This window comes from Oncorhynchus mykiss, chromosome 16 (assembly GCF_013265735.2).
Source record: "Oncorhynchus mykiss isolate Arlee chromosome 16, USDA_OmykA_1.1, whole genome shotgun sequence".
In the NCBI taxonomy this organism is placed as follows: domain Eukaryota; kingdom Metazoa; phylum Chordata; class Actinopteri; order Salmoniformes; family Salmonidae; genus Oncorhynchus; species Oncorhynchus mykiss.
This window is the reverse complement of record NC_048580.1, coordinates 64,490,217-64,515,108: the sequence shown is the minus strand read 5'-3', so window position 1 is coordinate 64,515,108 and position 24,892 is coordinate 64,490,217. Positions and strand designations below refer to the sequence as shown.

Here is a 24,892-nt window from a genome sequence, read left to right as displayed (position 1 = left end):
GTGTCAAACCTCTGACCCACTGGGAATGTGATGAAAGAAATAAAAGCTGAAATAAATCACTCTACTATTATTGTGACATTTCACATTCTGAAATAAAGTGGTGATCCTAACTGACCTAAGACAGGGAATTGTTTACTAGGATTACATGTCAGGAATTGTGAAAAACTGAGTTTAAATGTATTTTGGTTAAGGTGTATGTAAACTTCTGACTTCAACTGTAAGTGTCAAACAAAAAACAAAAAAGATCATGATGTGCATGTTGGCGTGAAAAATCATGTGTGCTGTTTTTGGATATTGATTAGAAATTGTCATGGTTCCACAGAAATTTCAAAATGTGTGGAGTTTCTAGTTCAGATTATTTGATTTTAATTTGTGATCATAAACTGTTTATTGATTGTGGGGTTTGAATAGTGTGAGAGGACAACCTATTTGGTGAGAATCACAACATAGGGTACAAAATCTATTCTAGCTCTCAAAGGGCCAGTAGCCTACCTTAGGTGTACAATTTTCAACTACAGCATTATTTATTCTGAAGTTATTCTGCTATTTATTCTGTTTGCAATCAAATGTACATGTTAATAGTATACTATATATACTAAAGTATGTGGACACCCCTTCAAATTAGTGGATTTGGCTATTTCAGCCACAACCATTGCTGACATGTGTATAAAATCGAGCACACAGCCATGCAATCTCCATAGACAAACATTGACAGTAGAATGGCCAGACTGAAGAGCTCAGTGACTTTCAACATAGCACTGTGATAGGATGCCACCTTTTCAAGAAATACTTTTGTCAAATGTCTACCCTGGTCAACTGTTAGTGCTGTTATTGTGGAGTGGAAACATATAGGAGCAACAACGGCTCAGCCGTGAATTGGTAGACCACACAAGCTCACAGAATGGAGACCCCAGAGTTCACTTTAAAGAGGACTGAGATTGGTTATTTTAAAGAGTGCTATATGTGAAAACACCCTAAGATCGGTGAGTTCAAATTTGGACCCGTTAGTTACATAGTGGTCCTAAGTTGGAACTCGTGGTATCAATATGCACCTGCTATTTACACCTCTTCATTGCTGGACATGTCCTTTAATATCAATGTCAGAATCATTTGTGACCTAGACTCTTTTAAATACCATTGAAAGCTGGTATTGCATCTCAACAGTGACTAATGGCACACAGAGAGAGAGAGAGATGTACACATGTTTTTCCATGCCAATAAAACCCCTTTGAATTTAAGTGAATTGAATTGAGAGAGCAATTAGGCAGCCCATATGAGAAGATAAGCAGATGGAGACTGCACAGAGGGATTATGCTCCGATAACAGCCATAGATAAAACTGTATTTGCAGCATTACTCCAAACAAAAATAAGTAAACCCAGACCACCCCAATGCCAAGAGTAGCCTACAGTCAGTCCCACGTTGCATTTCAGTATCGCCATTCCCTTTATTCTAGTGCCATCGTCTGGTAACAGAGGCTCACTGCTTCGGAATATGGAATGTTTTGTTCTGGTCGTCCGCTAGAGGGCGATAGTGTTTTGATAGGTTCCGAAAACAGAGCTTGCAGTCTACTCTTCTCCCTGCTCTCGTTTATGTAGTTGATGTTGTCAGGGGTACAGTCAACAGTAAACCCATCTACATGAAATATGGATTATCCCATTGCAAATTCAGTCCTTTCGGATATTTAACACGGTCATAGATAGTGTTGCCTTTTATTGTATCCAAAGGAAAACAACCTGTCGTCGTGTCTGAAGAAGGCAGGCTCACTCGCTTAGCTAACCTACTGTACTTGAATGCTAGCTAAGCTAACGTTATATGGGTGAAATGAATGTTAGTAGCTAGCTACATAGTTAGCCATCTTTGCATGTATGATGCTGTTGTCAGCTATCGTTAGCTAACGCTAGCACACAGTGGCAGAACAGCCAGCATATGTACATCTCCACGAATATCCTGCCAGACATTTAGCTAGTCATGGATTATAGCAATCGACATATCCATTCAGGAATGGATGATGAATCTCAGGAAAGCATGGATGCGTGTGGCGACTCATCACCGTATGTGCCCCCACACCTCCCTCCAATGCCCGGCCGAGAGCGGCTTCAGATTCAGAAGAGCAGTGTCTGCTCCCGGGCTTACTTCGTGGTGGTCATGGTCTTCTTCCACGTTTACATCATAAACATCATTGGGCTGTTGTTCTACGTACACTACAATAACAGTCCGGCGGATATTGTCAGCGCCGACGGGGACACGTCGGCCTCTAGCAGCGGGGTTGACAGCCGCCTGTCCCCGTCAGACCCACCTCAGCAAGACCCTGACCTGGATGTCCGTCAGAGCTTCAGTCTACCACGCATCGAGGGGATACGGGTGAGGAGATAACGACACGCCCTAATATGATTACTATCATAAAACGAGCGGTGTGCATCCAGTTGTAGTGGCCACCGGAAGACAAAAATAATATGTCAGCCAAGTTCGATCGCAGTTTTCAAACTTTGCGAACTGGCAAGAACCAGTAAGAGTCGAGGCCAACATATATAACTAGATCATCTTTGCATGGGCATGGAGGCATGGATGGTTTGGTGGGAGGTGTCGACGGTGGAAAGTAAACATCTGCATTTTCACTCATTCGAACAAAATTACACTTTTAATGTTTTGACGGTCCACTAGTTCTGATAACTATTACTAAGTAGTAGTGGTGGCACGTCAAAATAGATGAGTGCGACGTCCTTAAATGAGGGAAAGGCTCAACGGCAGATAGTTAGTTGTGGTTGTTGGCCACACGGCATAGCTTGTACAATATTCCATATTCATTGGTTTATTTATCTAGCTAGCGTTAGGTTACCTTTGCTTCTACTACAGTTGGAAACTCAAATCAGTCTATTAGCAAGCTAGCTAGCTTTGTTAGATAGTTAGTAGACCTATTCCTCTTTTAATGTGCAATACATTAGACTACAAACATAGTTGCTTGTAGCAAATCTCTTGTTTTCAAGAGTTAACAAACCAACCTCGCATTAAAGTTTGTTATGGCAAACCATCTATGAATGACCAAGTCTTGTCAAAGTCCGTTTGTAAATGGTGGTGAAGGGAGAAGCTGCTGTGCTTGGTAGTAGCAGCACGTTGCATCTCACATAGTGGCCTCTGCTGTCCCGGAGTCTTATCCGCCCGATCTCAAGAGGGTTTGTGACGAGGCCCACACAGTATACTGCCAGAGGGTTTGTGACGAGGCCCACACAGTATACTGCCAGAGGGTTTGCGACGAGGCCCATACAGTATACTGCCAGAGGGTTTGCGACGAGGCCCACGCGGTATACTGCCAGAGGGTTTGCGACGAGGCCCACGCGGTATAATGCCAGAGGGTTTGCGACGAGGCCCACACGGTATACTGCCAGAGGGTTTGTGACGAGGCCCACACGGTATACTGCCAGAGGGTTTGCGACGAGGCCCACGCGGTATAATGCCAGAGGGTTTGCGACGAGGCCCACACGGTATACTGCCAGAGGGTTTGTGACGAGGCCCACACGGTATACTGCCAGAGGGTTTGTGACGAGGCCCACACGGTATACTGCCAGAAGGTTTGTGACGAGGCCCACACGGTATACTGCCAGAGGGTTTGCGACGTGGCCCACACGGTATACTGCCAGAGGGCTTGCGACGAGGCCCACGCGGTATACTGCCAGAGGGTTTGCGACGAGGCCCACACGGTATACTGCCAGAGGGTTTGCGACAAGGCCCACACGGTATACTGCCAGAGGGTTTGCGACGAGGCCCACGCGGTATACTGCCAGAGGGTTTGCGACGAGGCCTACACGGTATACTGCCAGAGGGCTTGCGACGAGGCCCACACGGTATACTGCCAGAGGGTTTGCGACGAGGCCCACACGGTATACTGCCAGAGGATTTGTGACGAGGCCCACACGGTATACTGCCAGAGGGTTTGCGACGAGGCGCACACGGTATACTGCCAGAGGGTTTGCGATGAGGCCCACGCGGTATACTGCCAGAGGGTTTGCGAAGACCACACCATCCTAACAAACACTTAATTTTGATCATGCCCAAGGCTTTACCATATTAATGTAATGTTTCCTCAGGTGGGTCATGTCCAGAGGGTGTCACTCAAGCCTGACAGAATCCAGGAAATGAAGACTCTCAGCCTCAAGCCTCTGCTCTTTGGTAAGAATAGCACCTTTTACCCTTTAGGGCAGGCTTTGTCCTCACACATACAGTTTAGGATATATATCTGTTATTCAAATGCTTTGAGAATAATATGATTGATGACACTGTTAGACAACCACCATCTTTCAAGACCCATGAAAACTGACACCCCAAACTGCATCAATAACATCATGAATGAATACACTTTGAAAACACTAATTTAATTCCAGTCAACCTCTTACAAATATAGATCAGTGATATTTACTTATAATTTATAGATATGTACATTTGCAGGAAACACAGAAGGTATTGTCCTTTGCGGCGTCCTCTCCTGAGCTCAGGATGGTGCTCTCTGAAACATCCAGCTATCCAAGGATGTGATTCAAATCCAGGAAGTCTATCATAGAAATGTACCCTCCCCCAAACAACCTCCTCTCTCTCTGCTGATGTCATATGGTGTTTTAATCACATCCCTGACTCTGTACACCTAGGCCTATAGCTCTGCTCAGATCCATTACAGACCTGAAGTTTATCTCCTAGCCAGAGCCCCTGCTAGCCTCTACATCGGTGCTGTTTCCACTTGCGGGCTGCAGTCATCAGGTTCCTGGCGTGTTTGTTCCAGGCAAAGGCCTTGTTGACCACCAGCCATTCCCCCTGCACCGTGCCCGTCACCAGGAAGGTCCCGCCTTGGGGCTGACGCCGCGTCATGTTCCGTACACAGCTGGCGTCTCTCTCCAGCCACAGCTGCAGGCGGGAGCGGATCTGTCCTCCCAGGAGAGGCCCGTGCTTCAGAACCTGCAGACGAGAGGCCAGGGAGAACTGGGCCAAACTCACCTGACTGGATTTTAGCTGCGTGAGACGCAATTTCACCACTGGGGACACAGAGGGCAGCAGAGAGACGGAGAATTGCATTAAGATGGGTAGGTAGGGTACATCTCAATGTTTGATCTGGATATTTTCAATAGGGAGGACAGAGAAACATTGGAATACATCATCTGAAACAATCTCTGTAAAATAGTCATATAATAAAGGAACAGAGTGTAGGTCTGCTTACCAAAGTCACTCCTACAGAAAGTTTCCAGCACGTCCTTGGCAGACGAGGCCTCCTCCAGTTCACAGTCTCGACAGCTAGCCTGGGGCACTGTTGAAACAATCATCACAGAAACGTCCAGTCAGAGTTCTTAGTCTGACATGGACAGTAGGCTGCCCTGGGGTGGCAGGGTAGCCTAGTGGTTAGAGCGTTGGACTAGTAACTGGAGGGTTGCAAGTTCAAATCCCTGAGCTGAAAGGGTACAAATGTGTCGCTCTGCCCCTGAACAGGCAGTTAACCCACTGTTCCTAGGCCGTCATTGAAAATAAGAAATTGTTCTTAACTGACTTGCCTATTTAAATAAAAGTTTTTTATTTATTTTTTTAAACAGCATCTTATTTCATAGTGTGTGTCTCACCTCTACGCCCTCCTGTGCTGGTGTTGGTGACAGAGGAGATACACATGAGGTGGTTGGCAGGAAACTGGTCACAACGAAGGATATCTGGCCAGGGGTAACCATAGCAACCCATAATAGGCGCGCAGCTGTCCCGCACTGACTCACACAGACTCTGACACGGAGAGACGAACCTGCCCAGGAGAGAGGGGTTGACAAAATAGATGCAAGAACAAAGAGCCAGGAGGAGAAGAAAAGAGTTGGTTGTTAGTGAATGGATCCAAATCAATAAAGGATAAGTAGTGGAGGGAGAGAGAGATGATGCTACACCCTATGAGATAACGTTTAGAAACATTTGTTTCTCCTTTTTACCCTCTTTAAAAAACGTCACAACCTGTGGGGGACTGAGACCAGAAATCAGCCCTGGCATTTCTAACTCACCAGCCCATTTTTCCCTGTAGCCCTTTCCACTCGTACCGGGTTGAAAATTGCTGATTTGGGCACTGATAAACACCTACATTTAAATGTAGTGGCTGTACATGACATCTTTTAACCTTTATTTAACCTGGCAAGTCAGTACAAATTCTTAACTTCAATGAAGGCCTAGGAACAGTTGGTTAATTTCCTTGTTCAGGGGCAGAACAACAGATTTTTCAAACCTTTCAAACCTTTCAGTTACAAGTCCAACATTCTAACCACTAGACATCCTGCCGCTTCACAGTACCGTGTGGGTTTTATACTGACAAACATTCTGAACTTGAGCACCTCGTGTGACAAGACCCTTCCCTCCTGGTAACTGGGAAAAGTTTTTATTTTCTGAATGAGGGAAATGCTATACATTTAAGAGGACTATATGTGTTTTGAAAGATGATGTTGAGAATTATAAAAAATTACACTTTGATGTTTATTTAACTGGGCAGGTCAGTTAAGAACAAATTCTTATTGAATGATACCCTATCCAAATCCAGATTACGCTGGGCCAATTGTGCACTGCCCTATGGGACTCCCAATCACAGCCGGATGTGATACAGCCTGGATTTGAACCAGGTACTGGTTCAAATGTGCACTTCACATTTCCATCTCATAAAGCTCATGTCATATCCAGTGTGAACGTTTATGATCACTATGTTTGATGTACAGTTACAAGATGACGTGTGGTCATACCCTGGGCTGTTCTGAACAGAATGAGCCTGTTAGTCTACTGTGAAGAAAACACCTGAATGCACTCATGCCTCCTTTCTATGTGCACCAAACGTATCTGTTTCCCTGAATTACCTTGTGAAAGCTTAACACTGTAAGATCACATTTTATAACTTAGCTAGTCATGTTGGTAATAGAACAAGCTTACAAATGATGCCCAGCTGACCCAGATTGCGATTTATAATGGACCGTTTTTGGATTCTGTAAACAACAACAGTAATTGTGATGGTGGGGATGCAGGGTTGTGTTGCATACAAAACAACTACAAGTGTGCTTGTTCTAGTTCCTCAACTGCATAACTAGGAGAGCCCAAAGTACCTTAGAGTTGAAGACTTGTCTTTGAGTCATAAAAGTGCATGGTGTGGCCACTTAGAGACAACAGTTAGTCCTCTCACACCTTGTCATGTTTCTGTCTTACCTCACCTACCTCACATTGTCCAGGAATATTCTTATCGTGTTACTGAATATATCCAGAGTGTTTTCAGATTTCGTTATGAACAAATGCAGCGAAAAGTAGAGTAAAAGTATAATGCACATATAATCAGTCTTGTGTCAGGTGAACTGTTGTGTCCTCAGCTTTAATCTAATACATTTCCCATCATCTCCAAACTGTTCCCTTTCAATTGCTACCATGGTTATGCTTTTCAGATTTCTTCTGTAAGAAACATTTCAATTTAGCCCTGTCTATATAGGTCAATTCCCACAACTGTAAAGGGTTAAGGGCCCCATTACTAGCCAGATAATGATAATTTTGCACCCCAAAAAAACAAGTTAGACTGGGTGAAAAATGGACCAGCCCATCTGGCATTTGCCCAAAATGCCAGATGGACAGTCAGCCACTGAGCACAACTCAAACAAGATGAGGGGCCTTTCATGGCCTGAAGGTTGTGTTAAACCAGGGCCTTTTCTGTGAGGCAAGCCCAGATTAGCATAGCTCCCGGCACCACTGCTTTGCCCCCCACTCTGGAGTTGTGATTCAGCCCAGAGGAACAGAGAGAGACATGAAGACAGACACATCTAGGTTTCCTCTCAATGTCTGCTTTGTTTTGAAGAGCTTTCCAAAAGATGTCATGCTCACTCAGTAGATAAGTGCTTTGTAATATAATCATAAAGATCTGGAACCGCCCAGGCCAGAATAATGTAAATGTCACTGTATGCTAAATGACATCAAAAGTTCTACCAGTTATCTAGTCTACACTACACCTTCTCTTTCTCCATCCTCACCAATGACTTGTCTATTTAGTGTACACACATCTCTACACTCTGTTCTCTACAAAGAAATACCTTTGTATTTTCCTACAACACTTTTTCTCATTTCTAAAGACAAGCTAGTAGTTCCAACCTCCCAGCGTCTCTCCCCTCCTTACCTGTCCAGACAGATGGGTGTGAACAGCGAGCAGAGGAAGATGCGGGCATCGGGGTGGCACTCCCGGGCGAGCAGGGGCAGCCAGCTGGCACTCTGCTGGACGGCCTCGCCTGGCGACTCGTGCCCCAGCAGGTTGGGCATCCTCATGGTGGCGTAGCCGATGTTCTGGCAGAGGGCCATGCCCGCCGGGATGGGCACACAGCGGGAGGAGCTCCGGGGCTCCCACTGCCCTTCACTGCTGACGGACAGGATGGTAGCACCAGCTCTATCTTCAGCCACGGCCTCATCCGCAGTCTCCAACCCAGCCCTAACTCTAGAGCCAGCTCTAACCCTGGTCCTGGTAACTGTACCAGCCTCTGGTCCACTCCCAGCTCCAGGTCCTGCCTCCAGCCTGACACTCCAGCCAGGCCCAGCTGGAAGCAGGAGGAGCAGGAGCACGAGGAGAGCAGGAGCACGAGGAGAGGTCCTCTTAGAGGTGGTGCAAGGATGAGGTGCAGGAACGGGCATCATCCCTGGAGGAGGAAAGGAAATCCACACAGGAGAGAGTGTCTGGGTGTTTGTGGGGATGGTCTGTATGACAGGGAGGGGATTGGTGTATTTATACTAGGCAGGCGGTGACACGTCACCTCTGTAGGCTTGTCTCTGCATTTGAATAGGAGAGTAGTGGGGGAAGGGATGGGAGTGGGCTAGCAGGGGGTTAGCGATGGGGGGAGGGCGTGGGGTACAAGGGAGTGGGACAGTGCTTGAGATGGGATTAGATATGAAACCCACTCACTTTCATTTGCTCCATTGTGTTTGGAGTGAGTGAATGAGTGAGTGTTCTGTAGTAATGACTGAGTTAAGGATATCAAGAATTGTGTGTGAATGTACAGATAACTGCCAAAATAAAGGAAACACCAACATAAAGTGTCTTAACAGGGTGCTGGGACACCACCAGCCAGAACAGCTAGAATGCACCTTGACATAGACTCTAAGTGTCTGGAACTCTACTGGATATATGTGATATCGTTCTTCCACCAGAAATCCCATCATTTGGTGTTTTGTTGATGGTGGAAAACGCTGTCTCAGGCGCCGCTCCAGAATCTCCCATAAGTGTTCAATTAGGTTGAGATCTGGTGACTGAGAAGGCCATGGTATATGGTTTACATCGTTTTCATGCTCATCTAACCATTCAGTGACCACTTGTGCCTTGTGGATGGGGACATTGTCATCCTATGGGGGCGTAGCCAAAATAATGGCCTGCCCAGCATTTGGTCTGCTCAGATGTTAATTGATTAATTAACTCAGGAACCACACCTGTGTGGAAACACCTGCTTTCAATATACTTTGTATCCCTCATTTACTCAAGTGTTTCCATTATTTTGGCAGTTACCTGTATGCGTGTGTGTGTGTTCAGGAAGTTATGCTCTCTTGGTGTGTGTGTGTGTTGTCCTGACTTAGCCTGACTTGCCATTCCGCCCCCACAGCTTGAGATGAGGAAAAGAGTCCCCTCATGTCACGAACACCTCCTCTCCCCTCTCTTCGGTTGAATGATTCAGTTGTGCAACTGACTAGGTATCCCCTTTCCCTTCCTTTCTCTCTCTTTTCAAAGGCAAATGAACCCTTTCTCTTGCTCTCTTTCTGCACTCCTGTCCCCAAGAAGCCCTCCAGTCTGAACTCCCACTCCAAAGGATCCCCTCCACTTCCCCTTATCTCCCGATCTGACCCCGAGCCTCCTCTCCATCCCATCTCCCATCCCTCTAACTAACGAGTGATTTTTACAGACGAATCAGGAATGCCTGATTTCATGACCTTTTTATGAGGATTACTTGGTACTATTTCTGACGTCTGTTGTGTGCTGATTACATCTAAGGGAATGTAATAAACCTATTATTTAGTGTGTGTGAGCGCCCCAGCGTGTGTGTGTGAACATGCATGTGGGAGAGAGAGGTGGTAGGGTTCTCCCACTGTGAGGCTGTGACCTGATTCCTGTCCAGACAAGCAGGTCACTTCCTCCACAGAGAGACAGGGACAGAAAGAGAGAGGCAGAACGGGGGAGGGAGAGAGGGGCCAGACCCAGTCCCCTTCATTCATATCACCCATCTAGCTTAATGATGCATGACTGGACAATAGGGATTAGCCATCAGCCCCTCCCTTTGTCTCCCCCCCCCCCCCCCCCCCCCCCCCCCCCCCACCCCCACCTATCTCATCAGCCACAGTACAGTACAAGGTCTGCTGTGGGGAACAAGGTCTATACTGTACAGGCAGGCGTCCATCCGGAAGCCTTTCATTAGGAGAGGAAGGGATGGATAGAGGGGGTGATGGGAAGGCAGGGGTGCAGTGGGTTACCAGGGGGTCCTGGGCACTCTCATATCAGGAAGCCTTAGACTAACACACAGGTCCAGCCCACTGCTTTTAGGTCACCTCTGACGGTCCATGTGTAAATCATGGTTTTATATACACACAGGGTGAGTGTGTTGTGTGGTCTTCTTGCTCTCCCACACACTCTATGCATGTGAATGGTTCTGAATGAGAATGATGATACCAACCTCACACAGACATACCGGTACTCCTCCATACTAACTACTATATATGAGCGACCACCAGTCCGGCTCTCACCCAGGGGAACCACAATACAGCTTCTTTCTCAGTCACCCCCCTGTGGGAGACATTCAATGCCTTGGCTCATTAGCACTGTCAATGGGTCGGGCCATACCACAAATAGCTCCCTGTGGGGGTGATGGGGGGCCAGGGAGTTCTCATTATCCCCATATCCACAATCACTAAAGAGTCCCTGTGTACACACACCTGCTCAAACACCACACAGAGAAAGCTATAGCAAACACAACCCAGACAGATGTTGTTTTAGAAAAGTTATTTTTTAACAAGTTATAAAATAATTACTGCTTTTTCAGTGCAGTATCCAATCTCTTTGCAGTGCAGAAGGCCTGGGTCGTTTTCTACTGTAACTCTGTGAAGATAAGAACTTGTTTTTGTCTTCTAAAATGTAAAGTACTGTATACTGGTAGCCCAAGTCTTAATCATCTCTACTCCTCAGCGATCATCATTCTGGTTTTCTGACATCAGCCAATCAGGAATACTAGGCTATTTGTTACATAAATGTAAACCAGTAACATAATCAGTCTTCCATCCATGTCATGATTGGTTCTACTAGATAGAACAGTCATGTGTGAGTCATCATCATCAGCAGGGCAACATAAGAGAGAAGTCTGTAGTCATTGATCATGCTGGTCTGATCTCCCAAGGCACTCAGGCCCTTTTGATAAGGAAATCCTTGATCATGGACCTGGGCTCACCTGAAGGCTGCTTGTTGTCTGTTGTTATGCTAACATGGACACCACCACTGACTCCAGTATCATTATGTTGAGTCTGGATGGGTGGCATTTGCACATACACTATCTAACTACTTTTAGGCTGTCTGATGTCCTAGGCAAGCAAGTGAATGGCTACACAGATAGGACTGGTTTCAGTCCTAGGTAGCTAGTTTACCTAACCAAACCATCAGTCCTAGGTAGCTAGTTTACCTAACCAAACCATCAGTCCTAGGTAGCTAGTTTAGCTAACCAAACCATCAGTCCTAGGTAGCTAGTTTAGCTAACCAAACCATCAGTCCTAGGTAGCTAGTTTACCTAACCAAACCATCAGTCCTAGGTAGCTAGTTTACCTAACCAAACCATCAGTCCTAGGTAGCTAGTTTACCTAACCAAACCATCAGTCCTAGGTAGCTAGTTTAGCTAACCAAACCATCAGTCCTAGGTAGCTAGTTTAGCTAACCAAACCATCTGTCCTAGGTAGCTAGTTTACCTAACCAAACCATCAGTCCTAGGTAGCTAGTTTACCTAACCAAACCATCAGTCCTAGGTAGCTAGTTTACCTAACCAAACCATCAGTCCTAGGTAGCTAGTTTAGCTAACCAAACCATCAGTCCTAGGTAGCTAGTTTAGCTAACCAAACCATCAGTCCTAGGTAGCTAGTTTAGCTAACCAAACCATCAGTCCTAGGTAGCTAGTTTACCTAACCAAACCATCAGTCCTAGGTAGCTAGTTTACCTAACCAAACCATCAGTCCTAGGTAGCTAGTTTACCTAACCAAACCATCAGTCTTAGGTAGCTAGTTTACCTAACCAAACCATCAGTCCTAGGTAGCTAGCTTACCTAACCAAACCATCAGTCTTAGGTAGATAGTTTAGCTAACCAAACCATCAGTCCTAGGTAGCTAGTTTACCTAACCAAACCATCAGTCCTAGGTAGCTAGCTTACCTAACCAAACCATCAGTCCTAGGTAGCTAGTTTACCTAACCAAACCATCAGTCCTAGGTAGCTAGCTTACCTAACCAAACCATCAGTCCTAGGTAGCTAGTTTACCTAACCAAACCATCAGTCCTAGGTAGCTAGCTTACCTAACCAAACCATCAGTCCTAGGTAGCTAGTTTACCTAACCAAACCATCAGTCCTAGCTTGCCATTATTAAAATCTAATTCAACAATGCCAATAATGTTTTCAATTCGACTTCTTTCAAAAGCAGCTCAAACATAGAACATGTAAGAATGAACTATAGCCATTGAATTCTACCATGGCAACCATGGCAATGTTGAATCGTTTCTGATTGGCTTGAAGGGCATTCTAGAGTCTAGAATGCCCTTCAAGCCAATCAGAAACGATTCAACATTGCCATGGTATAATTAAGCAATAAGGCCCGAGGGGGTGTGGTATATGGCCAATATACCACAGCTAAGGACTCTTCTTATGCACGATACAACACGGAGTGCTAGGACACAACCCTTAGCCGTGGTATATTGGCCATATATCACAAACCCCGAGGTGGCTTACTGCTATTATAAACCGTTTACCAACTTAAGTAGAGCAGTAAAAATTAATGTTTTGTCATACCCGTGATATACGGTCTGATATACGACGGCTGTCAGCCAATCAGCATTCAGGGCTCGAACCACCCAGTTTATAATGACTAATAATGGCCAATAGGAGCACGCCCTGTCTAAACATTAGTGTGGGAAACCTTGGTCACCCTGGCCCATACATTACACTTCTACCCAGAGCATGACGTTGTACAGGTAATCAATGACGTATGGGTCCCCCTCTCTCTGTTCCTGTTAGAGATTCCTGGCTTCCTGTCTGAGGAGGAGTGTGGTGTGGTGGTGCAGCTGGCCCAGCTGAAGGGTCTGATGGAGAGCCAGGCCACAGTGCCACCAGAAGACCAGGAGGAGGAACTGCAGCCACTGCTCTCCCTCAGCCCTGAGGAGACCTTCAGCCTGCTAGACCTGGACCAAGACGGACTACTGCAGAGACAGGAAGTGAGAGAGAGGGGGATGAGGGAGGGAGAGGTGGGTTGGTGAGAGGGAGGGATAGAGAGCGGCTGGCAGCTCATTAGTTTGTGGTTGTGTGTTTCTGTCCCAGATCTTGAGCCACTCTCGTTCACGGGACGGGACCTGGCTAAGCCCAGAGAACTTACGACAGATACTCACCGGCCAGGAGGCCAGCCCAGCAGGTACTTTGTAGTGTGTGTGTATCTCGCTCTCCGTAGCCAATGTGAGGTAAGACCTTTAAATAGGTTTACTTTCACAAGGCCTACTGAATACCAGGACGTGTATTCAGAACATGCACTGACCAGCTGGCAAGCGTCTTCACTGACATTTTCAACCTTTCCCTGACCCAGTCTGTAATACCAACTTGATTCAAGCAGACCATCATAGTCCTTGTGCCCAAGAAGAAGTGATGCAGTCAGTCTCTCCTCAACTCTTAGCCAAGAGAGACTGGCATACATAGTATTTATGTTAGCCCTCTGATTACAATGAAGAGCAAGACATGCCGCTCTGTTCCGGGCCAGCTGCAGTTTAACTAGGTCTTTTTTTTAGCAGCACTTGACCACACGGCCTGACAATAATCAAGATCAGACTAAATTAGGGCCTGCAGGACTTGCTTTGTGGAGTGTGGTGTCAAAAAAGCAGAACATCTCATGACAGTTTACATTCTAAGGTAACACCAAGTAATTTAGTCTCCTCAACTTGTTCAACAGCCACACCATTCGCTACCAGATTCAGCTGAGGTCTAGAGCTTAGGGAATGATTTGTACCAAATACAATGCTCTCAGTTTTAGAGATGTTCAGGACCAGTTTATTATTGCCAACTCATTCCAAAACTGACGGCAACTCCTTGTTAAGGGTTTCAGTGACTTCATTAGCTGTGGTTGCTGACACGTATATGGTTGAATCATATTATTTTTATTTGCCAGTCCGAGATATGGCTTTGCAACTCTGCCTATAAGGCCAGCAGCCCAGAGTTGCCTCTTCACTGTTGACGTTGAGACTGGTGTTTTGCGGGTGCTATTTAATGAAGCTGCCAGTTGAGAACTTGTGTTGGTGTCGGTTTCTCAAACTAGACACTAATGTACTTGTCCTCTTTCTCAGTTGTGCACCGGGGCCTCCCACTCTTTCTATTCTGGTTAGAGCCAGTTTGTGCTGTTCTGTGAAGGGATTAGTATACAGCGTTGTACCAGACCTTCAGTTTCTTGGCATTTTCTCACATGGAAGAAATAGCCTTAATTTATCAGAACAAGAATAGACTGATGAGGTTCATAAGAAAGTTATTTGTTTCTGGCCATTTTGAGCCTGTAATCGAACCCACAAATGCTGATGCTACAGATACTCAACTAGTCTAAAGAAGGCCAGTTTTATTGCTTTTTCAATCAGAACAACAGTTTTCAGCTGTGCTAACATAATTGCAAAAGGGTTTTATAATGATCAATTAGCCTTTTAAAATTATAAACACAACGTGCCATTGGAACACAGGAGTGATGGTTGCTGGTAATGGGCCTCTACACCTATGTAGATATTCCATTAAAACTCTGCCGTTTCCAGCTACAATAGTAATTTACAACATTAACAATGTCTGCACTGTATTTCTGATCAATTTGATGTTATTTTAATGGACAAAAAAACAATTTATTTCAAAAACAAGAGACATTTCTAAGTGTCCAGAAACGTTTGAATGGTAGTGTATGCAGTGGGGAGAACAAGTATTTGATACACTGACGATTTTGCAGGTTTTCCTACTTACAAAGCATGTAGAGGTCTGTAATTTTTATCATAGGTACACTTCAACTGTGAGAGACAGAATCTAAAACAAAAATCCAGAAAATCACATTGTATGATTTTTAAGTAATTGATTTGCATTTTATTGCATGACATAACTATTTGATTACCTACCAACCAGTAAGAATTCCGGCTCTCACAGACCTGTTCGTTTTTCTTTAAGAAGTTCTCCTGTTCTCCACTCATTACCTGTATTAACTGCACCTGTTTGAACTCGTTACCTGTATAAAAGACACCTGTCCACACACTCAATCAAACAGACTCCAACCTCTCCACAATGGCCAAGACCAGAGAGCTGTGTAAGGACATCAGGGATAAAATTGTAGACCTGCGCAAGGCTGGGATGGGCTAAAGGACGATAGGCAAGCAGCTTGGTGAGAAGGCAACAACTGTTGGCGCAATTATTAGAAAATGGAAGAAGTTCAAGATGACGGTCAATCATCCTCGGTCTGGGGCTCCATGCAAGACCTCACCTCGTGGGGAATCAATGATCATGAGGAAGGTGGGGGATCCGCCCAGAACTACACGGCAGGACCTGGTCAATGACCTGAAGAGAGCTGGGACCACAGTCTCAAAGAAAACCATTAGTAACACATTAAGCCGTCATGGATTAAAATCCTGCAGCGCACTCAAGGTCCCCCTGCTCAAGCCAGCGCATGTCCAGGCCCGTCTGAAGTTTGCCAATGACCATCTGGATGATCCAGAGGAGGAATAGGAGAAGGTAATGTGGTCTGATGAGACAAAAATAGAGCTTTTTGGTCTAAACTCCACTCGCTGTGTTTGGAGGAAGAAGAAGGATGAGTACAACCCCAAGAACACCATCCCAACCGTGAAGCATGGAGGTGGAAACATCATTCTTTGGGGATGCTTTTCTGCAAAGGGGACAGGACGACTGCACCGTATTGAGGGGAGGATGGATGGGGCCATGTATTGCGAGATCTTGGCCAACAACCTCCTTCCCTCAGTAAGAGCATTGAAGATAGGTTGTGGCTGGGTCTTCCAGCATGACAACGACCCGAAACACACAGCCAGGGAAACTAAGGAGTGGCTCCGTAAGAAGCATCTCAAGGTCATGGAGTGGCTTAGCCAGTCCCCAGACCTGAACCCAATATAAAATATTTGGAGGGAGCTGAAAGTCCACAAGGATCTGGAGAAGGTCTGTATGGAGGAGTGGGCCAAAATCCCTGCTGCAGTGTGTGCAAACCTGGTCAAGAACTACAGGAAACGTATGATCTCTGAAATTGCAAACAAAGGTTTCTGTACAAAATATTAAGTTCTGCTTTTCTGATGTATAAAATACTTATGTCATGCAATAAAATGCAAATGAATTACTTAAAAATCATACAATGTGATTTTCTGGATTTTTGTTTTAGATTCCATCACTCACATTTGAAGTGTACCTATGATATAAATGACAGACCTCTACATGCTTTGTAAGTAGGATGCCATCTATTTTGCAGCAAAGCACCCCCACAACATGATGCTGCCACACCCGTGCTTCACGGTTGGGACAGGGTTCTTTTAGCTTGCAAGCCTCACCCTTCTAAAGCCATGACATCATTTTCTGGAATTTTCCAAGCTGTTTAAAGGCACAGACCACTTAGTATATGTAAACTTCTGACCCACTGGAATTGTGATACAGTGAATTATAAGTGAAATAATCTGTCTGTAAACAATTGTTGGAAAAATGTCCTAACCGACTTGCCAAATCTATAGTTTGTTAACAATACATTTGTGGAGTGGATGAAAAACTAGTTTTAATGACTCCAACCTAAGTGTATGTACAATTCCGACTTCAACTGTATATACATACATACAAACAAAAGTATTTGGACACCCCTTCAAATGAGTTGGACACTGCATTGTTGGAAAAGGACCCGTAAGTAAGTATTTCACTGTAAGTCTACACCTGGTTTGTGTATGTATGTCTTTCCCAAAGCCGATGTACCAGGCTTTCCCTGCCAGTATTATTCAGGGGTGAGTGTTTGTGCGTGCCAAGGGTGTGTGTGACCTGATGCCATTGTGCCAGGCGCCGTTTGCATTTCCCAGTCCGGATGTGTCCCATCATCTCATTAAAATCTGTGGCCTACCAACCTCCTTCCTTAACATTCCCCCGGATCCCTTGTACTCCTCCTCCCCACACTTATTCGCTCCATCCTCCCCTCCTGCACCCCAGAGCTATTGTTTAGTCTGGGGCGCTGCTTCATAGGGGGACAAGGGGAAAGGGGGCCCGGAGGTTCACTCATTCGAGAGTAATGGAGAGCGAGAGAGTTACAGGGAGGGAGTGGAAAAGCAAAAGAGAGGAGCTGCAACAGCATACAGGGCTACAGATACAGAGAATGGCTGGGATGAGAAGGACCGGAGAATAGGAGAGAGGAGAATAGGAGAGGAGAGAGGAGAATAGGAGAGAGGAGAAGAGGAGAATAGGAGAGAGGAGAATAGGAGAGAGGAGAATAGGAGAGAGGAGAATAGGAGAGAGGAGAATAAGAGAGAGGAGAATAAGAGAGAGGAGAATAAGAGAGAGGAGAATAAGAGAGAGGAGAATAAGAGAGAGGAGAATAAGAGAGAGGAGAATAAGAGAGGAGAATAAGAGAGGAGAATAGGAGAGAGGAGAAGAGGAGAATAGGAGAGAGGAGAGAGGAGAATAAGAGAGAGGAGAATAAGAGAGGACAATAGGAAAGAGGAGAATAGGAGAGAGGAGAATAGGAAAGAGGAGAATAGGAGAGAGGAGAATAGGAGAGAGGAGAATAGGAAAGAGGAGAATGGGAAAGAGGAGAATAGGAGAGAGGAGAATAGGAAAGAGGAGAATAGGAAAGAGGAGAATAGGAAAGAGGAGAATAGGAAAGAGGAGAATAGGAGAGAGGAGAATAGGAAAGAGGAGGATAGGAGAGAGGAGAATAGGAGAGAGGAGAATAGGAGAGAGGAGAATAGGAAAGAGGAGAATAGGAGAGAGGAGAATAGGAAAGAAGAGAATAGGAGAGAGGAGAATAGGAAAGAGGAGAATAGGAGAGGAGAATAAGAAAGAGGAGAATAGGAGAGAGGAGAATAGGAAAGACTAGAATAGGAAAGAGGAAGATGAGCTGAGAGTAACAGCATACAGTAGTACACCCCTACAGGGAGAGAGCGAGAGTGATTAGGAAGATGTGCTGAGAGTAACAGCATACAGTAGTACACCCCTACAGGGAGAGAGCGAGAGTGATTAGGAAGATGAGATGACAGTAACAGCATACAGTAGTACACCCCTACAGGGAGAGAGAGATTAGGAAGATGTGCTGAGAGTAACAGCATACAGTAGTACACCCCTACAGGGAGAGAGTGATTAGGAAGATGTGCTGAGAGTAACAGCATACAGTAGTACACCCCTACAGGGAGAGAGTGATTAGGAAGATGTGAACATACATCTTAATAGGAGAGTGAGAGAGAGAGAAACATTTTTTGCAGCAGAGAGGGGGGTGTTTGTGTGAGGGGGGCTAACTGTGTGTTGTCCCTGCAGGTGTGTTAACTCTAGAGGAGTTCAGGCATGTGTGTGACGGCATGTCCCAGCATCCCTTGCAGCAGCGAGGCGGAACAAGGCGGGGCCAACCGAAAAGGAAGAGCCGACACACCTGGCTGTATCAGGGACCAGGATCACACCACATACTACACGCACTGAGGAACAGGTAACCCTCACTCAGTTGTCATCCTAACTCAGTTGTAACTCTCACTCAGTTGTAACTCTCACTCAGTTGTAACTCTCACTCAGTTGTCATCCTAACTCAGTTGTAACTCTCACTCAGTTGTCATACTAACTCAGTTGTAATACTAACTCAGTTGCAACTCTCACTCAGTTGTCATCCTAACTCAGTTGTCATCCTAACTCAGTTGTCATACTAACTCAGTTGTCATACTAACTCAGTTGTAACTCACTCAGTTGTAACTCTCACTCAGTTGTAACTCTCACTCAGTTGTCATACTAACTCAGTTGTCACATTCACTCAGTTGTCATCCTAACTCAGTTGTCATACTAACTCAGTTGTCATACTAACTCAGTTGTCATACTAACTCAGTTGTAACTCTCACTCAGTTGTCATACTCACTCAGTTGTAACTCTCACTCAGTTGTCATACTCACTCAGTTGTCATACTAACTCAGTTGTCATACTCACTCAGTTGTCATACTCACTCAGTTGTCATACTAACTCAGTTGTCATAATAACTCAGTTGTCATAATAACTCAGTTGTCATACTCACTCAGTTGTCATACTCACTCAGTTGTCATACTAACTCAGTTGTAACTCTCACTCAGTTGTCATACTCACTCAGTTGTCATACTCACTCAGTTGTCATACTAACTCAGTTGTCATAATAACTCAGTTGTCATACTCACTCAGTTGTCATACTCACTCAGTTGTCATACTAACTCAGTTGTCATCCTAACTCAGTTGTCATACTAACTCAGTTGTCATACTAACTCAGTTGTAACTCTCACTCAGTTGTCATACTAACTCAGTTGTAACTCTCACTCAGTTGTCATACTAACTCAGTTGTCATACTAACTCAGTTGCAACTCTCACTCAGTTGTCATACTAACTCAGTTGTCATCCTAACTCAGTTGTCATACTAACTCAGTTGTCATACTAACTCAGTTGTCATACTAACTCAGTTGTCATACTAACTCAGTTGTCATCCTAACTCAGTTGTCATCCTAACTCAGTTGTCATACTAACTCAGTTGTCATACTAACTCAGTTGTCATACTAACTCAGTTGCAACTCTCACTCAGTTGTCATCCTAACTCAGTTGTCATACTCACTCAGTTGTAACTCTCACTCAGTTGTAACTCTCACTCAGTTGTCATACTAACTCAGTTGTAACTCTCACTCAGTTGTCATACTAACTCAGTTGTCATACTAACTCAGTTGCAACTCTCACTCAGTTGTCATACTAACTCAGTTGTCATCCTAACTCAGTTGTCATCCTAACTCAGTTGTCATACTAACTCAGTTGTCATACTCACTCAGTTGTAACTCTCACTCAGTTGTAACTCTCACTCAGTTGTCATCCTAACTCAGTTGTAACTCTCACTCAGTTGTCATACTAACTCAGTTGTAACTCTCACTCAGTTGTCATACTAACTCAGTTGTCATACTAACTCAGTTGTACCTCTCACTCAGTTGTCATACTAACTCAGTTGTAACTCTCACTCAGTTGTAACTCTCACTCAGTTGTCATACTAACTCAGTTGTCATACTAACTCAGTTGTCATACTCACTCAGTTGTCATACTCACTCAGTTGTCATACTCACTCAGTTGTCATAATAACTCAGTTGTCATACTCACTCAGTTGTCATACTCACTCAGTTGTCATACTCACTCAGTTGTCATACTCACTCAATTGTCATACTAACTCAGTTGTCATACTAACTCAGTTGTAACTCTCACTCAGTTGTCATACTAACTCAGTTGTAACTCTCACTCAGTTGTCATACTAACTCAGTTGTCATACTAACTCAGTTGTACCTCTCACTCAGTTGTCATACTAACTCAGTTGTAACTCTCACTCAGTTGTAACTCTCACTCAGTTGTCATACTAACTCAGTTGTCATACTAACTCAGTTGTCATACTAACTCAGTTGTCATACTCACTCAGTTGTAACTCTCACTCAGTTGTAACTCTCACTCAGTTGTAACTCTCACTCAGTTGTCATACTAACTCAGTTGTAACTCTCACTCAGTTGTCATACTCACTCAGTTGTCATACTAACTCAGTTGTAACTCTCACTCAGTTGTCATACTAACTCAGTTGTCATACTCACTCAGTTGTCATACTAACTCAGTTGTAACTCTCACTCAGTTGTAACTCTCACTCAGTTGTCATACTAACTCAGTTGTAACTCTCACTCAGTTGTCATACTAACTCAGTTGTCATACTAACTCAGTTGTAACTCTCACTCAGTTGTTATACTCACTCAGTTGTCATACTAACTCAGTTGTCATACTAACTCAGTTGTAACACGCACTCTGTTATCATAGTAATTCCGTTGTCATACTGTTTTTATGGCTTTATTCCGGCCTCTCCTTCCTTAGGGTGACCCATCTAGCGCGTCTGCCCTCCCCATTGGTTGAGCTGAGCGAGCCGCTGCAGGTGATTCGCTACGAGCAGGGAGGCTTCAGCCACGCCCACCACGACAGTAGCCCCTCCCATCCAGAGACCACCTGCTCACACACACGCCTGGCCGGAAACACTTCGGCACACACTGAGATCTCCTGCAGGTCTGTCTCTTTCTATATGTGTGTGTGTCTGTGTATCCATATGCTTCCTCTAATTTTCATAGGTTGTCATCTTTTTATGGTGTCCATCTGTTTGCACAAATGTGCACTTTGATCCTCCCATATTCCAGTCAGAATAGTCCCCTTAATATACGGATGTTCCCTCCTTCTCCCCAGGTACATCACTGTGTTACTCTACCTGAACTCTGTGGAGGGAGGCGGAGAGACCACTTTCCCTGTGGCAGACAATCGCACCTATGAGGAGGAGGTGGGTGACCATACTATAAGCATTGTTCGTACTAAGAGTTTTTGCTTTCATGTTGAATGATGAGAAGGCTACTGATTTCCTGAATTGTGCTGCTATTGCAAACATAATGCTGAACAATGACAAGGAATCTGACTGAGAAGCACTTGTCATGCTTCATATCGGGAGCATAGAGGAGCTGCATGTTTGTTGTGTTTGCACGTGTGTGTCCCCTCCAGGCATTAGTGCAGGGTGGTGTGGATCTGACAGACACACAGCAGAGCTGTAACAGAGGAAACCTCAGGGTGAAACCAACAGCTGGGACTGCTCTCCTCTGGTACAACCATCTCTCTGATGGCAAAGGTACGTTCCAGCACACACACTGCTCCATTCTTTGTGACTTGTTTTCTCTGTTAACACTGTATGCCACTAGTCAAACTCCCTATCCCCTCCCCTGTCCCGCAGGTTGGATGGGTGAGGTGGATGAATACTCCCTCCATGGGGACTGCCCTGTGACCCGAGGGGTGAAGTGGGTAGCCAACAGCTGGGTGAACGTGGACCCGGACCACCAGCGCCAAGCCCGCTACCAGAGACTGGTGACCCACAGACAGGAGGGCGAGCCGGGCAGAGAGGAGCGGGAACCCCCCCTCCCTCACAGCAACCACCACCAAGACCTGTAGTACTGTAGCTAGGGCTACTGGGAACACACTGTGGGGAGATGCACATGTTCCTTTAAGCACACGGGCAAATCACAATTTCCGCTTAGTCATGTTGTGAAAATTTGACTTAAATGGCAGTTAGGATTTGCCCCTCCGAATATCTGGAAAGACAAAGTACCTGTGTAATTAATTGAATTCAAAACCCAGTTCTAATTACACATGCAGACATTTTAGTTGCATTTGTCTGTTTTTCAGTCAGTTATGGTTCTGAGGGATCCATCTTGTTTTAAATGTAGTATTCACAGCAAATTGAGCCAAATTAGAATAGAATCAGATGACCCATCTATCTATGTCTTCCTGACAGGCAGATTTGATGTGGGATTGTATCTGTATAGTTCTGTCTGTTTCTTTCATGAGTGATGTGATGTTCTGAAACTATTTGTCAACAGAGTTGGGATGATGGGGGTGCTAGTGGGCTCGAGGAAGCCCCATAACCAGCCAGGCCCCTGGACCTCAAGCATTAGATATTTACGTTGGCCAAGCCCAATGTCTTTAGGGAACCAAGAGTCCATGTGTAACCAGTGTGTATGTGCTGCTAACAGCACTGTCCCTTTCCTCTTCCTGGGCGTGAACCAGTGGTCCACTGGTTCCAAACACGCCTGCTTGACGTACTAACCAGTTGCGCCACAGAAAAGGATTGAATTTAATGGCCCTATTTCAACCTGTGGATGATTTTATCCAGTACAATTTGAATCCCGTTTCTATGTTACAGTTCCTGTCTGGTGGTTGTGTTCGGATGATGAAGAACCACTCTCATTCTCAAACGAGCTGTCCTTTCATACAACTCCTTGTTAAAGATGGAACCCGCATTAGGGGAAACAGCGCCACTGTCCGTCCCCAGCACCTTTTGTTATTGTTTTAGTTTGGACAAAACGGAGGTGAGGTGCGTTGAGCGGTGTGGTTAAAGAAACTAAAACCTGCAGCACATATCCTGCTGTTATATCCACCTGCAATGATGTTTGAGAGGGAGAAAAAACGGTGAGATTTACAGTAACTTCTTTCTTGTTGTAATAATAGTTATTTTTCAAAGTCTTCTTGATTCGGGATTCAGATAAATGTGTTTATTTATTTGTTTATTTATCTATTTATTTGTTGTATTTGATTATTTATTATCTATGTTATTATTATTTATTAACTTAATAAGGTGATTGATGAATGTATCATTATTACTTGACTGGTTGATGTTGCATTGAGTCTATTACAGTTGTTGTTCACTGTATACATACAATAAGTCATGGAAAACAATACAATGTGAATGTTTTTTTCTGTAGCTACAGTGAATGTGAATTTTTATCTAAGCCTGGCACTGAGGAGCATTCCATGGGGTTCTCTCATTTGGGCAAAAGTCATTCCTACGTCCTCTTTCCTCTGTGACCGATAAGAGGTTGAGTGTTTGGAGTGTGTCAATTCGTTAAAAGGCAAATGGAAAACGGTCCTTCTCGAGGCCTTTTATCAATTAGATTTGCTCACCTCCTGCGTCCTCTCTTCTTCTTCCTCTTTCGCCTCCTTTTGAAAAAGGTCAAAGTTAATTGAGAGTAACCGTTGATGGAAATGCGCTTGCTTGAAATGAGACGGTCCTTTTAGCTAACCTTAACCTAATTATCCTAACCTGTTGCATAAATTCTCCTAACCTGCTACGAAATGTCAAATCTGACCTTAATTTGACAAAAGCTTGATCCTTTCTAGCTGTGACCCTGGAACCCTGGCCCCTTGGGAAGCACAAGCAATGATTTTTTAAAACTAACCCAAGATAGACCACAGCCTGTAATTTCCAATGGGAGCAAATTAATCATAGTGTGCAGAACTAGTAGTGCTCGTTCTGGCATGTATTTCCATATTTCTGTTAGGGAACGCCAACTCTGAAGTGGAGTGGGCAATAACTCAATTCGCCCCTTCACTCCTAAACAACACACTTTTTAGAAACTTTGACAAAGGGTAAAGTCTACAAAAATGTGTCCACTCTGTTCGTAACATATTCTGGTTTTGGGAACAGAAAACTGTATTGAGATCAAATGTTTCATCAATGAGAAATCCATCTCACTCGAACTTCTCCCACTGCCGGCCACTGGGCTTCGTATCCTCACCATATTTGGTGGTGAGTGGAAATACCACCTTCTTGTTCTTCTATGAGATTTAACTGCGGTTGGCATCCAATTTGTTGCATTACCGCCACCTACTGGACTGGAGTAGAACTCCCTTATACTTTACTTGAAAAAGAAAAATGTACTAAATAAATACCCTACCATCTAACACTATACTCACTAATTTCAAAATTATATCAAATAAAATTAACAACCCTTTACTCCACAAATTAAATGTATTTATTCCTACCTCATGCCATCACCCTGAAAGGATGAGACATCACCACTTAACACACCCTGTAACTGCTGCTGTCAAGTCTCGCACACCCAAATACCTCTCTGCAGCTGCCAACAC

At 44.7% G+C, this 24,892-nt stretch overlaps 2 protein-coding genes across 2 annotated transcripts; one reads left to right on the top strand and one right to left on the bottom strand.

The window, feature by feature from the left end:
- Positions 1–1,096: 1,096 nt before the first annotated feature.
- LOC110492541 (transmembrane prolyl 4-hydroxylase) lies at positions 1,097–23,726 on the top strand. The gene is made up of 9 exons (XM_021566944.2): positions 1,097–2,363; positions 4,085–4,166; positions 13,253–13,449; positions 13,553–13,643; positions 18,740–18,905; positions 21,311–21,496; positions 21,671–21,761; positions 21,977–22,100; positions 22,203–23,726. The coding sequence occupies exons 1-9, from the start codon at positions 1,971–1,973 to the stop codon at positions 22,415–22,417; spliced, it is 1,545 nt and encodes a 514-aa protein (XP_021422619.1). The 5' UTR covers positions 1,097–1,970; the 3' UTR covers positions 22,418–23,726.
- LOC110492542 (secreted frizzled-related protein 5) lies at positions 4,333–8,802 on the bottom strand. Its single transcript, XM_021566946.2, has 4 exons — positions 8,140–8,802; positions 5,597–5,766; positions 5,203–5,289; positions 4,333–5,020 (listed from the first exon to the last, which is right to left on the bottom strand). Exons 1-4 carry the CDS (start codon positions 8,646–8,648, stop codon positions 4,701–4,703), a joined length of 1,086 nt encoding a protein of 361 aa, XP_021422621.1. The 5' UTR covers positions 8,649–8,802; the 3' UTR covers positions 4,333–4,700.
- Positions 23,727–24,892: the final 1,166 nt, after the last annotated feature.